Source organism: Schistocerca cancellata, chromosome 2, assembly GCF_023864275.1.
Source record: "Schistocerca cancellata isolate TAMUIC-IGC-003103 chromosome 2, iqSchCanc2.1, whole genome shotgun sequence".
NCBI lineage: Eukaryota > Metazoa > Arthropoda > Insecta > Orthoptera > Acrididae > Schistocerca > Schistocerca cancellata.
Window position 1 is genome coordinate 677,789,852 of NC_064627.1, and position 15,125 is coordinate 677,804,976.

General features: G+C 40.6%; 1 protein-coding gene across 4 annotated transcripts in view; it reads left to right on the plus strand.

Annotated features, from left to right (window-relative positions):
* LOC126162411 (location of vulva defective 1-like) overlaps positions 1-3,068 on the plus strand; it is a 111,885-nt gene extending 108,817 nt beyond the window's left edge. For all 4 annotated transcript variants that reach the window (XM_049918909.1, XM_049918907.1, XM_049918908.1 and 1 more), the window contains one exon: positions 2,908-3,068. In XM_049918909.1, the coding sequence (XP_049774866.1) occupies positions 2,908-3,044 (137 nt within the window). In that variant the 3' untranslated portion in view covers positions 3,045-3,068. The remainder of the gene's footprint in view (positions 1-2,907) is intronic.
* Positions 3,069-15,125: the final 12,057 nt, after the last annotated feature.

The following is a 15,125-nucleotide window of genomic DNA, read 5'->3' on the forward strand; positions in this document are numbered from 1 at the left end:
TTTAGAGCTGTTGTCAGTCACGTGATGTGACTCAAGAAGGTGCTCCACAAGCACGAACCATGAAATGGGGTTGTCCTCGTATAAAGGTGATAGCTTTGGCAGTCGGCCGAGGGGGGGGACCGTGAGGGTGGCTTCGGCATATCTTGGAAGGCCTGCTGTCCTGTGGTAGGATAGGCTGCCCTGTAACCCGGCATTACTGGCGTGGGTGTGCTACTGGCAAACACGTCCTGAACAACGGCTGGTTGCAATGTCCCTGGTGAGTCATAGAAGCATGACGCAGCAGGCACGGTCGGTACCATGGGAACGAAAGGATGAGAGGTGCGTGAGGTAGGCCCATAAACTGGACTGGAGGTTAAAGGCACAGTACTTAAATTGTCCACCTCAGAAATGATGTGGAAGGCAGGCACAGTAGGCGCAGATGGTACTGCAGAAGGAGCAAGTGGCTGTATGGTCTGATCAGAATTGGGGCTCCCTGCGAGTGAGGGGGAGCTGGTGAGGGGGTGTTTTGCTTCTTGGAGTGGCAACAGCGAGAGTTTTCTGTACACATCAGAAATGCACCCGGTGTGGTAGGACCATAAATCACTGGTGAAACCTGCTGGCAGTCACATTGTCATGGAACAACATTTCTGGATGACAGAACACCATCGAACTCATGTGGTCAAGAAACTGGGCAACAGATTTGGTGGTTGAGGCTGGCGAACTTGATGTATAAAAATGTCCGTTATTAAATTGTGAGTAAGGCAAAATTGGCATTGTTTGGTAGCAGTTGACCACATGTGTGTTTTGCATGAATGACGGCATTGCACATGGAACTACTGTAACTGATGTTGCAGCACATAGAGGATCAAAGCGCATGTGCGAATTTGTGTCCTTTTGAACACTACACAAGCGATTGATCGTTACACGATTCAGGAAATCGTCCACTTCACCTTTCACATGTTGGCGTGCACAGTCCGGTGACATGAAACCTGAGTCCATAGTTTGAGGTAATGGCATAAAACTCGGCCATTGTAGAGCTGCAAAGTCTGAAGTTAACTTTGTTGGAGATCATGAATCCCTGTCTGTTAGTGGTGGAACAACCGTTGGCAGGGGATTGATGTGGCCTGGTAGTAGTAGCTGAGCCTCCAAATCCTCGTATAAAATGTTGGGTGAGGCAGCCATGGCGTCAAACGTAAAACCTGTTGATTCCACACAACCAGTGTGGAAGTCGCGGAAGACGTAGAAACTTCGGGGTCACCAATATGGGAAACGGGAATACGGATAACTGTATATGCAACAAACTGTTCCCATAAATGTCTATACATACGTTTATTTCAGCACAAAGAAAAATACATGTGTACACTGTACAAGGTACAATGGCTTACTGGACTATTAACATGGCAGCTCGTCAGAGCAGTTAGAGTTCAAAGATCATGCTTTATGTGGTCAATGTGACCTATCGACGCCACAAGAGAATACTCTGTCTGTATTGTTATATAACTAACACTCAACTGAAAATAATTGTTACTTCTAAGTAACCTGAAGACTGGAAAAGGTCATTGTTCTTTGCAAAAGCTAGCTGATGTTGTCACAAAAACGTTAGGAATTCTTAATAATACTTCATCTCAAAAACCTACTAACAGCTCTATGGACAACAGCTCAACTCAAAACCATGTAGGCCCAAATTATTTATCTGGACTTGGAAGAGAATGTAATAATATTAGTTTTTGATTCATAAATAAATATTACTTTTTATGATTGACCTTTACTTGACATGTACTTAGTTGCAAACAACATCAACAGATATAATACTAAAGTTGAAAGATCAACACCCATCTTAACTGTTGGCAATTCAATAATTAGCTGGATTATTCAGCCCAGTTTGACAAGTTATATTTTTTCTGAGTGACTTTTGCAGTTCTGTCCATGTTTCATTACTGATATCTCATAGTTATTAAATATTTCTACCAATAAATTGGTGGATCTCTCACCATGAGGAAGTAATTTTCTCTTAATTGTTACTACTCCATGCTTGTGAACAACAGTAGTGGTGATGTTGGTACAGTAATTGCTAATTGGACACACAATGGAAGAGATGACTTTAAAATAATTTGCTACAAGAAATATTCCATGAATCTTTTTTTCTTTTTATGATTGGAATACCGATGAATGTTGTTCAAAACACAATAAATGCTAAATCAATGTCCTAATGCCCAGATTATATGAACCTATGTAAATTTTATCTTACAATTTTTCTATAATTTTTCAGCTTCAAAATATAATCATTAATCATGCATCTGTTAACAATCAATGCAAATCATTTACTTGCTCAAGTCTAACACACTTTTTCACTGTTTGTTTAAATCAAATTACTCAACTCATGTTTCCCAGAGCTATTGGTTTTTCATCCTTACATGTTTACTATGGTCATTTCCACTGCACTGTCATCAACCAGTTTTTGTGGCTGCCTGTCACACTTACACAGTCATTTAACAATTCCCAGCAACCACAGACTATGTAAGTCATACATAATTTAAACACTTTCGAAAAAATAATATTATTGTATTGCCCATCTGGACAATTCAGAGGGTTTTCATTGTAGTTACTCTTGTGCAGTAAGAATTTCGTGTATTATGAGATTTTGGAAGATGTACATTACAATTCCTCTGTTAATAATAATCTGACAATAAAATTTACAATAAACCTTGATTTCTGCATGTTTCAAAATATCAAAAAGAAAGGAACACTTCTTTCTCAATTTTGAAACTTCATTAAAGTAAATACAGTAACATAATAACTGTTCTCTGGAGGCCTTTTTTAAATAAATTGAACATTTCTCTCTTTACAAAAATTTCATACTATAGGAATGTTTATTTTGCAATACAGTCTAAGCATGAAAATATAAAAATGATTTGCTTGTTTTCACAGGTGAGCTAACTGCTTATGGACCAATCGAGAGATTTTATGCAACACATCCATTTTTATATTTTGTACTTGATAAGGAGACTCATGTAACACTGATTTTGGGTAAAATGACTAACCCTCTCAGTAAAAAAATAAACTGATTTCTTGACATTTACAACAACCAAGAGTGGTGTTATTTATTTGGTTATATGTTTCATAAAATAACCCATACAACTACTTTCATCATCAGATTTAATCAGTAAGACTTGGCCTGCATCAGCCAGGCAGGTTTAATCAGCAACTATTTACTTGAAAGCAGTGGTAAAAATTGAAAATTACCCATTTTGGTAGGTAACTGTAGTTCTCTGACAGTTCCTTATGAAAAATTATTAATTATATTATGAAACTTCAGTGTCATTGGGTGCTGAATATTGGAATTGGTGTCTAGTAAAACAACAGGAAACATTCCAATTATCAACAAATCAGTGTTCTCAGGAAGCTGATTCGGAGACCTTCTGTTGCCAAACGTTAATGCACCAGTTAATAATTGAGAACCTGTTATTGTCTCATATCAGAGAAGAATCATATTAGAGCATATAGGTTTCTCATTCCTACAATTGTTTTCTGATTTCTCATTAGTTAACCAACTTTCCTGTACATGTTTTTTATATGTAAATGTAACAAATTCCTAATTTCTGTAAAAGTCGCTTTTTGTTGCTTTCACTGATCTTCACATCTGATTGCAAGTATTTGCTAACACAGAATTTATTATCTTGTCAATTAAAAATCAGTTATCTGATGGTGAGAAAAGCTAATGAATATCAAATAATGGTAATGGAAACTTGTTGTCAAAAGTAGAGATAATTTTTTGGAAAAAAACTAGGAATTACAGGATTGGTCAGAAGCCATATGGTATATTGTCTGCATTTTTATGACTCTTAAGAGTATATCGTAAGATACAAAAATCACTCACAGGTGCTAGTACTCCTAGTTTTATTAAAAATATGTACAGTCAACATCTAACTACACAGGTAATACATCAGACATATTTTTAAGTACTTCCACAGCATATGATAGATGATAACAGATCATAGTAATATGCCATGAAAATTGTAAATACAATTCTTTTAGATTATTGAGGGGCAAAAAAGGTAAAAAAATAGCACTAGGATTGCACTTCTGTCATGTTGAATGGCTCTCTTCAGTCATCATTGCTCCCATTCTTGCGGGATCTTTTTATGGTCACAGCAGTGTCAGAGATTTGATGTTTGCCGGATTCCTGATATTCACAGTACACTCGTGAAATGGTTGTACGGGAAATTCTCACTTCATTGCTACCTTGTAGATGCTGTGTCCCATCATTCATGCACCGACTGTAACACCATCTCCAAAATCACTTAAATTTTGATAACCTGCCATTGTAGCAGCAGTAACCAGTCTAACAACTGTGCCAGTCACTTGTTGTCTTATATAGGCGTTGCCAAATGTAGCACCATATTCTGCCTGTTTACATATCTCTGTATTTGAATACACATGCCTATACCAGTTTCTTTGGTGCTTCAGTGTATGTCCCTTAAAAATTCCATGATGATACTGTAAGAAGATATATTTTCTGATGCGAGCATAGTAGTGATACTTGTGAGAAACTTTTGTTTCGACTCACTTAGTTTCCTGCACAGAAGTGACTTTCTGGTCACAGTAGTGGACACACAAAAATAATAAGTGAGGTAAATAATCTTTTGAAGTTGACTAAAATGAACAAATTGAGGAATCTCCAGTGCCCACTTGTGGAGATGACCACAGCATTTGCAGTGATTGAAATCCACACTTATGATGAATATTAGATGTTGTCTGCTGCACATCCAATTCATAACTAATGATCTTCTGAAGGTATAGCTTGCAGGCTATAGAATTTTTTTTCAATCTTCTTTCTAGATATCATAAACTTTTAGTTTATATTCAAAGATATGGTCATATGCATTTAAATTCAGGTTAAGCAAGTGCGCATGGTGCTTTGCATTTTTACAAGAAGATCCATGAACTTATTTTGTTGGGTGCCTTTGTGTGCTGGTATCCAGAGAAAGTTCATTACAGTTGCTTACCACTGTAGTTCAACTACCAACTGCACTATGTTAATAAAATAAATATTGTTGTCACTCTATATTGCTGGAATTTTGAAACCCCACAGTGCACTTAATGAGTTCAATATGATTAGGATCACATACTGTGTTTGTGATCTACCAGTAACAGCCCCCCCCCCCCCCCCCCCCCCCCTCTGATTCTTTAAAGAATCGGACTCCCATCTTTGAAATACCTTGATTTATCTGGGTAATTCAAATGCCACAAGCTATACTGCCTCAAGACATATACACAGTTATAACTCTAATACTTGACTTATTGTGTTAAACTTTTAACGTAAGATTATGCCTCTTCATGAGTAGATTATGACAGCATATGAAATTTTTAAATTTGTTCAGTCATTATATGAAATAGTGAAACCAATTTTTTTTTAAGTCGTTAACTAGACCCCCTGCAACTGGGACCAGGTGTCAACAGCTGTTTGCTAATGTGACTAGGAACTCCCGTTGGGTAAACCATTTGGCAGGTGCAAGTCTTCGATTTGACGTCACTTTGGTGACTTGTGCATCATTGGGGATGAAATGATGATGATTAGCACAGCACAACACCAAGTCCCTGAGCGGAGAAAATCTCCGACCCAGCCAGGAATCAAACCAGGCCCTTAGGATTGACATTCTGTCGTTCTGAGCACTCAGCTACCGGGGGTGGTGTTTGCTAATACAAATGGCCTACAAGATTGGAGGTTCGCAGCCACACCCTCTGTTATAAACACTGATGTGTTTTGAGGGAAGGAGTATGATCATTCTGCTTGGAGACCAGAACAAGAGAAAACGGTACTCTCATATGGTTGAACAGTTGACAAATATTTTAATCATACTTACCCACTGCATTTATGGAGCTGTCATGCATTACTTGTTGATATTTGTTGTTGCATGTTTGGTGAGCAGATGAATTTTGTAAAACAAAAGTAACTTAGAAAAAATATTTTGAAATGCTGGTTTGTCCAGGACGTGTTCCTAATGGGTAGTAATTTCTATTCAGTTAGTAGCTCTGTGTTCTCATAGAGAAACAATAGCTTTTCCAGCAAACTTCATGTGTATTAGCTAGCTTCTGAACAATTTGGAGCTCTAGAGGTAGGTTTCTCGGCAACATAAATTTATCTGCCATGTACAGGCATTCAGATATGGAGCAGCACTTCCACTGGTCCCAAGAGTGGTTGCAATGTCCATTGTTGAAGACATCATTCTGATCCAGATTTTAATGTAGCAGTACTGTATTTTGCCTAATTTGACATGCAGCAATTGTGGTAAAAGGTCACTTTCTAATGTAACTGAGGTTGCACCAGCTAAAGCTACTGGGTGAGCATTGTGGCAAGCTGTGCAACTTACCAAGTATGGGTCAGTGCAAGGAGACCATTTTATTTTAGCCTCATAAGAAGGTGTCTGATACGGGAACCACAGCACTCATGAGTTGTATATTAGTCCCAGGAATAGTGCAGTTGATGTTATTGACATTATGTGTGTAATGCTACAGGCTGTGGGTTCATATGCATACATCAATCATGAAATGTGAAGGCTAGGTTGGGTGATGTGTAGCTGGTGATCATATTGATTATGACTGAGCCACTGCTGACTGTGAACTGCTGGCAGGAAATCCCACATCATTAAATACACTGATGGCTAAGCATTAGCAGTTGGCATGCTAACATGGTAAGATTCTGAGTGTGTCTGCAGTTAAATTATGTAGTAAGTAAAAAAAAAAATGAATAAAAAGTCCAATAAAGTTTCCACCAACCATGTAATACAGATATTAGTTATGTTGCTAACTTCTCTTTATTGTTTTTATTATTAGAAAGAGATTATAGTAAAATTATGTTGTGCAATAGTTATTTAACGAAAGGAGTAAGTTATGAGAATAAACAATTAAAATGCGAATTTGACTAGTTACTCGCTCTTTCAGTTCATAGTGTGAAAGGTAGAACTGCATGCAAAAGACAGTTTAACTGGATGTAGAAGTAATCTGTTTAATAAAGAAATACAGAAGTGCCATAGCATAGAAATCTACCATTTGTGTTTAATGTAAAATACTTCTGAAAATTGTAAATAATTTCAATTGATGGTCTAGGAGCTGAATGCTAATATGACTCAAGTAGTGGTCGTGTGACCAAGCTGTGGATGGAGAAAGCAGTGCAGGTTCTTCGCAATCTTTGTGCTACAGTTTGCAATTGTAAAGATGTGTTTACTCATTGAGTTAGCCTGAACAAATGTTACTGACTTTCACATTAGACTGTTGAAACCGATAACTGTGGAGATTATAATTGTGAGAATTAATTGACATTAGCATGCCTTTGTAAAAGTGAAACACTACATGTGTAGAAATTGTTTGCTTGCACTGTTTTCCAAAAATATCATTCATTAAATGTGAACATTAATCTTTTTATGCCCACCAACTGAAAGAAAGGAACCTGTTTTGACTGAAATATAACGGAACTTGAATCTGAATCTGAGTCCAGATACATTGCTTTCCAAATGGACCATTCCCAGATTACTTGATGTTTTTGTAGTCAAACATGATTTATATTATTAATTGACTGTTCATAGGCTGGCATATTATTTATTGAATTAGTAAAGGGCTCAAAGCAATGGTGTACAAGAAAATCCCTGTGGAGATGAGCCAATAGGTTGTGCACTCACCCCCCAGATAACATTGTATTGTCTCCCAACTCAGTCCACAGAGCAAGGTGCCGTAGATATAAACATTTAGTTTGTCATGTGTTTTGGAGACAAATGGCTACTGAGAAGAGGTGTATATTGCATACATAACATGGTGCAAGGTGTTTCAAAAGGAATAACCTGTTATGGACAGTAATAATTAGGAAACATGGGACGTGCTGGCAAGGAAATGTGTGTTATTCGAATGGGCATGGCCTAGAGTTTCATAAAATCACCATTTCATGTCAGTCAACACGTCTTTTCAGTTTGCAGGTGGTCAAAAGTATGATACCATCCACTCAAGAGAAGGTGTCTTGCGTGTTGCAGTTTGCAAAGAGTAAGTCAGTGGTTTCAGTTCAGTTGCAATTCTTTTTGAGAAAACACAGTGACTGGTATGAGCTACCTTCAAATTCTCCAGAATTGGCTTTTTCTACGACTTCAGGAGGACTCTGATGACTTCACTTTCCAACAGGATGGAGCTCCACCACACTGGCACAACAATATACATGATTTTCTCAAAGACACAATGCTACAATGCTGGATAGGGTGCACAGGACCCCAAAACATTGCCCTGCATTCTTGGCCTTCTTGATCACCAAACATGATCGCATGTGATTTTTTTCTTGTTGGGATATGTGAAGGATAATGTGTTCATCTGCCCTTTATGTGTAAAGTTTATGAGGAATTTAGGTATCATGTAGACATTGTTTGTGCTGCTGCTGATGGACACAAAGAGCATTTGTAATAGCATAGCTAAAACTTTAAGATTTTGTATTTCGTAATTCATCCCATGTCAGTAGTATGTTTTTATCAATAAACATGGAGTTTTAAAGTCAGGTCATTCTTTCTGAAGCATCCTGTAGTTTAACAGGTGATGGTATGGAAGTTTCAATATCTACCATATATGGGGTGATCAAAAATAGTCTGAAAAGCTTGTAATGGTGTTGTGGAGTAGGTTGGACTGAGAAATAATTGTTAAGAAAAAATTGATACATGTGGCATTTCTGAGGTAATTATTATTGAAATTAGCCAATCTGGCTGTTGCACATGCAAATTCAAGCTGCCTGCCAGAGACAGTGTCACCAAATGTGTTCTTCATTTTTTCCTGGAACTGAAAAAGAGAGCAATACAAAAGTCACGGATAGGCACAACAAAAAACTCACACACACTCATACAAACGCAACTCACATACTTGACTGCAGTCTCAGGCAACTGAAACCTCACAGTGATGTGTGGTTTCAGTTGTCTTGTCTGAGACTGCAATCATGTGTGTGAGTTGCTTTCGCGTGAAAGGGTGTGTGTGTGTGTGTGTGTGTGTGTGTGTGTGTGTGAGAGAGAGAGAGAGAGAGAGAGAGAGAGAGAGAGAGAGAGAGAGAGAGAGAGAGAGTCTGTCTGTCTGTCTCTGTCGTCTATTGTTGAAAAACGCCTTAATGCCTGAAAGCTCAGACTTTTTGTTGCGCCTATCTGCAACTGAGCACCTCTGCTATATATTGAGTAGCAACTTTTAGCAACTTTCCTTTTCATAATATTGTTACCATTCTGGATTTTCCATTGTTTGATTAGAGCAGTACAAAAATTAGACATGGGACAGTAGTAAGATCAAACCTGAGCCAAAGGTTGAGCAGTCTTGTGCACTATCATCTACACTATGAGAACAACTAACACTTATTGTATCTGTCGGGCTGCTTCAATTTGCACATGCACAAAGGCTTGGTTGATTAACTTCAATGCTAGTGAACTTTGAAATGGGGCAATCCGCAATTTTTTTCTTGACAATTATGTCTCATCACAAATTATCCTGCAACACCCTTACAAGCTTTTCAGACTGTTTCTGGCCACCCTGTATATAGTACACAATACTGGACTGAAGACCATTCCTTGACAAAGAGCTTTTAGTGTTCTGTATGGAATATGCATCAAGGATAAAGCAGCCATTGATGCCTATGATGAAGGTATCTGAAATCTTAGGAGCATGAATTTCATGTATCAGTACAGGAATCTGTGGATTAACATACATAGATGAGATATCAAAGAGGATTGTGATGAGGAAGCTGTGCTGGACAAATGCAATCCAGATGCTAGTTGTTTCTATTACATAATAATCATAAGCCTCTTTTTCTTTATTAAGTAATTTTTAGTGTTAGGCAGTAAGTAATCATGCTCCAGACACCATTCTAGTTGTGTTTTAACAACCAATTCCAGAGTTTTGATGGTGAAAACTGGCCTGTAAGGGCGTTGTGAGCAGTTTATTTTCCCTTCTTCAGTATGTGCTCAATGATTTGTGTGACCCTCACCAGTGAGAGAGATCTGTTAGATGATATTTCACGGACGATACAAAACAGAAATTGTAATGTCACTGGTGATAAATGTGTAAGAATCAGATAACAAATATTGTCACTTATTTTAAAAGTTGGCTTGATTAGCAGCTGTTCCTTCAAAGTAATGTTGATGGATAGGACATGATCCAAAAGTGTGAGTTCAAATGAAACTGCTTGAGGATTAGCAGACAGCATGTGGCTGAGTCAACAAAATCTTCTGTCCATCCTGTGACTAAATGTCTGATGTTGTGAGCATATTTTCTGTCTTAAACCTCTTGACTTTTCACCAAATGTTAGTAACATTAGCACCATCTACATCTACATCTACATTTATACTCCGCAAGCCACCCAACGGTGTGTGGCGGAGGGCACTTTACGTGCCACTGTCATTATCTCCCTTTCCTGTTCCAGTCGCGTATGGTTCGCGGGAAGAACGACTGTCTGAAAGCCTCTGTGCGCGCTCTAATCTCTCTAATTTTACATTCGTGATCTCCTCGGGAGGTATAAGTAGGGGGAAGCAATATATTCGATACCTCATCCAGAAACGCACCCTCTCGAGACCTGGCGAGCAAGCTACACCGCGATGCAGAGCGCCTCTCTTGCAGGGTCTGCCACTTGAGTTTGTTAAACATCTCCGTAACGCTATCACGGTTACCAAATAACCCTGTGACGAAACGCGCCGCTCTTCTTTGGATCTTCTCTATCTCCTCCGTCAACCCGATCTGGTACGGATCCCACACTGATGAGCAATACTCAAGTATAGGTCGAACGAGAGTTTTGTAAGCCACCTGCTTTGTTGATGGACTACATTTTCTAAGGACTCTGCCAATGAATCTCAACCTGGTACCCGCCTTACCAACAATTAATTTTATATGATCATTCCACTTCAAATCGTTCCGCACGCATACTCCCAGATATTTTACAGAAGTAACTGCTACCAGTGTTTGTTCCGCTATCATATAATCATACAATAAAGGATCCTTCTTTCTATGTATTTGCAATACATTACATTTGTCTATGTTAAGGGTCAGTTGCCACTCCCTGCACCAAGTGCCTATCCGCTGCAGATCTTCCTGCATTTCGCTACAATTTTCTAATGCTGCAACTTCTCTGTATACTACAGCATCATCCGCGAAAAGCCGCATGGAACTTCCAACACTATCTACTAGGTCATTTATATAAATTGTGAAAAGCAATGGTCCCATAACACTCCCCTGTGGCACGCCAGAGGTTACTTTAACGTCTGTAGATGTCTCTCCATTGAGAACAACATGCTGTGTTCTGTTTGCTAAAAACTCTTCAATCCAGCCACACAGCTGGTCTGATATTCCGTAGGCTCTTACTTTGTTTATCAGGCGACAGTGCGGAACTGTATCGAACGCCTTCCAGAAGTCAAGGAAAATGGCATCTACCTGGGAGCCTGTATCTAATATTTTCTGGGTCTCATGAACAAATAAAGCGAGTTGGGTTTCACACGATCGCTGTTTCCGGAATCCATGTTGATTCCTACATAGTAGATTCTGAGTTTCCAAAAACGACATGATACTCGGGCAAAAGACATGTTCTAAAATTCTACAACAGATCGACGTCAGAGATATAGGTCTATAGTTTTGCGCATCTGCTCGACGACCCTTCTTGAAGACTGGGACTACCTGTGCTCTTTTCCAATCATTTGGAACCTTCTGTTCCTCTAGAGACTTACGGTACACGGCTGTTAGAAGGGGGGCAAGTTCTTTCGCGTACTCTGTGTAGAATCGAATTGGTATCCCGTCAGGTCCAGTGGACTTTCCTCTGTTGAGTGATTCCAGTTGCTTTTCTATTCCTTGGACACTTATTTCAATGTCAGCCATTTTTTCGTTGGTGCGAGGATTTAGAGAAGGAACTGCAGTGCGGTCTTCCTCTGTGAAACAGCTTTGGAAAAAGGTGTTTAGTATTTCAGTTTTACGCTTGTCATCCTCTGTTTCAATGCCATCATCATCCCGGAGTGTCTGGACATGATGTTTCGAGCCACTTACTGATTTAACGTAAGACCAGAACTTCCTAGGATTTTCTGTCAAGTCGGTACCTAGTATTTTACTTTCGAATTCACTGAACGCTTCACGCATAGCCCTCCTTACGCTAACTTTGACATCGTTTAGCTTCTGTTTGTCTGAGAGGTTTTGGCTGCGTTTAAACTTGGAGTGAAGCTCTCTTTGCTTTCGCAGTAGTTTCCTAACTTTGTTGTTGTACCACGGTGGGTTTTTCCCGTCCCTCACAGTTTTGCTCGGCACGTACCTGTCTAAAACGCATTTTACGATTGCCTTGAACTTTTTCCATAAACACTCAACATTGTCAGTGTCAGAACAGAAATTTTCGTTTTGATCTGTTAGGTAGTCTGAAATCTGCCTTCTATTACTCTTGCTAAACAGATAAACCTTCCTCCCTTTTTTTATATTCCTATTAACTTCCATATTCAGGGATGCTGCAACGGCCTTATGATCACTGATTCCCTGTTCTGCACTTACAGAGTCGAAAAGTTCGGGTCTGTTTGTTATCAGTAGGTCCAAGATGTTATCTCCACGAGTCGGTTCTCTGTTTAATTCCTCGAGGTAATTTTCGGATAGTGCACTCAGTATAATGTCACTCGATGCTCTGTCCCTACCACCCGTCCTAAACATCTGAGTGTCCCAGTCTATATCTGGTAAATTGAAATCTCCACCTAAGACCATAACATGCTGAGAAAATTTATGTGAAATGTATTCCAAATTTTCTCTCAGTTGTTCTGCCACTAATGCTGCTGAGTCGGGGGGTCGGTAAAAGGAGCCAATTATTAACCTAGCTCGGTTGTTGAGTGTAACCTCCACCCATAATAATTCACAGGAACTATCCACTTCTACTTCACTACAGGATAAACTACTACTAACAGCGACGAACACTCCACCACCGGTTGCATGCAATCTATCCTTTCTAAACACCGTCTGTGCCTTTGTAAAAATTTCGGCAGAATTTATCTCTGGCTTCAGCCAGCTTTTTGTACCTATAACGATTACACCTTCGGTGCTTTCTATCAGCGCTTGTAGTTCCGGTACTTTACCAACGCAGCTTCGACAGTTTACAATTACAATACCGATTGCTGCTTGGTCCCGGCATGTCCTGACTTTGCCCCGCACCCGTTGAGGCTGTTGCCCTTTCTGCACTTGCCCGAGGCCATCTAACCTAAAAAACCGCCCAGCCCATGCCACACAACCCCTGCTACCCGTGTAGCCGCTTGTTGCGTGTAGTGGACTCCTGACCTATCCAGCGGAACCCGAAACCCCACCACCCTATGGCGCAAGTCGAGGAATCTGCAGCCCACATGGTCGCAGAACCGTCTCAACCTTTGATTCAGACCCTCCACTCGGCTCTGTACCAAAGGTCCGCAGTCAGTCCTGTCGACGATGCTGCAGATGGTGAGCTCTGCTTTCATCCCGCTAGCGAGACTGGCTGTCTTCACCAAATCAGATAGCCGCCGGAAGCCAGAGAGGATTTCCTCCGATCCATAGCGACACACATCATTGGTGCCGACATGAGCGACCACCTGCAGATGGGTGCACCCTGTACCCTTCATGGCATCCGGAAGGACCCTTTCCACATCTGGAATGACCCCCCCGGTATGCACACGGAGTGCACTTTGGTTTTCTTCCCCTCCCTTGCTGCCATATCCCTAAGGGGCCCCATTACGCGCCTGACATTGGAGCTCCCAACTACCAGTAAGCCCACCCTCTGCGACTGCCCGGATCTTGCAGACTGAGGGGCAACCTCTGGAACAGGACAAGCAGCCATGTCAGGCTGAAGATCAGTATCAGCCTGAGACAGAGCCCGAAACCGGTTCGTCAGACAAACTGGAGAGGCCTTCCGTTTAGCCCTCCGGAATGTCTTTCGCCCCCTGCCACACCTTGAGACGACCTCCCACTCTACCACAGGTGAGGGAGCAGCCTCAATGCGGGCAGTATCCCGGGCAACCACAGTCGTAGTCCGATCGGAGGATGCGTGGGACGAGCTGGCTGTCCCCGACAAACCCCCATCCGGACCCCCACAGTGATGCCCATTGGCAACAGCCTCAAGCTGTGTGACCGAAGCCAACACTGCCTGAAGCTGGGAGCGAAGGGATGCCAACTCAGCCTGCATCCGAACACAGCAGTTGCAGTCCCTATCCATGCTAAAAACTTGTGCAAAGAACGTCTGAACTAATCTACAGAGAGCGCAAACAAAACGACACAAAATTGAAGCGGTTATTAAAATACAAGATTGCCTAGTAAATGCAGTAATGCTGCCACTTGTGCACTGCTGACACACTGCTCAGCGGCGGAAGAAGACTACGCGATTTAACACTATTCGAGTACTAAAACGTGATGCTACAACTCTCAAATACTATAATACGCCCGAAATTTATGAATTAAACAATGCAAGTACCAAAAACACGCAAAGAAATTAAGAATTAAACTATGTAACAAATGAGTGAGCTAGGAGTATACGACTTGCTGCTGCAGCTGCTTATCCAACGGCGGCAGGGAGCACACTGACTGTGACCAACCGACACTGGCCGTTCAAAACAAAAACAGATGACAGACGACTACGCGAATTTACACTATTCAGGTACTAAAACGCGATGCTACAACTCTCAAATACTATAATACGCCCGAAATTTATGAATTAAACAATGCAAGTACCAAAAACACGCAAAGAAATTAAGAATTAAACTATGTAACAAATGAGTGAGCTAGGAGTATACGACTTGCTGCTGCAGCTGCTTATCCAACGGCGGCAGGGAGCATTGATACACAAAAAAACTTCCAAAAATACTTTCACTCTGTTGTTGACACGTTTGCTTTCTAAAGGCTTGGCCAGACAAAACATGACCTGTCACTGCAGCACAGTTCATGGTGGGTAGTTGCAATGTTCGGTCATGTGGACAATGTGGACAATGACACTGAAAGTGGTTGGCCTTTTTTTTTTTTTTTCACATCAGTCTACTGTCTACTGACTGGTTTGATGCGGCCCCCGCCACGAATTCCTTTCCTGTTTCCTGTGCTAACCTCTTCATCTCAGAGTAGCACTTGCAACCTGCGTCCTCAATTATTTGCTTGACGTATTCCAATCTCTGTCTTCTCTACAG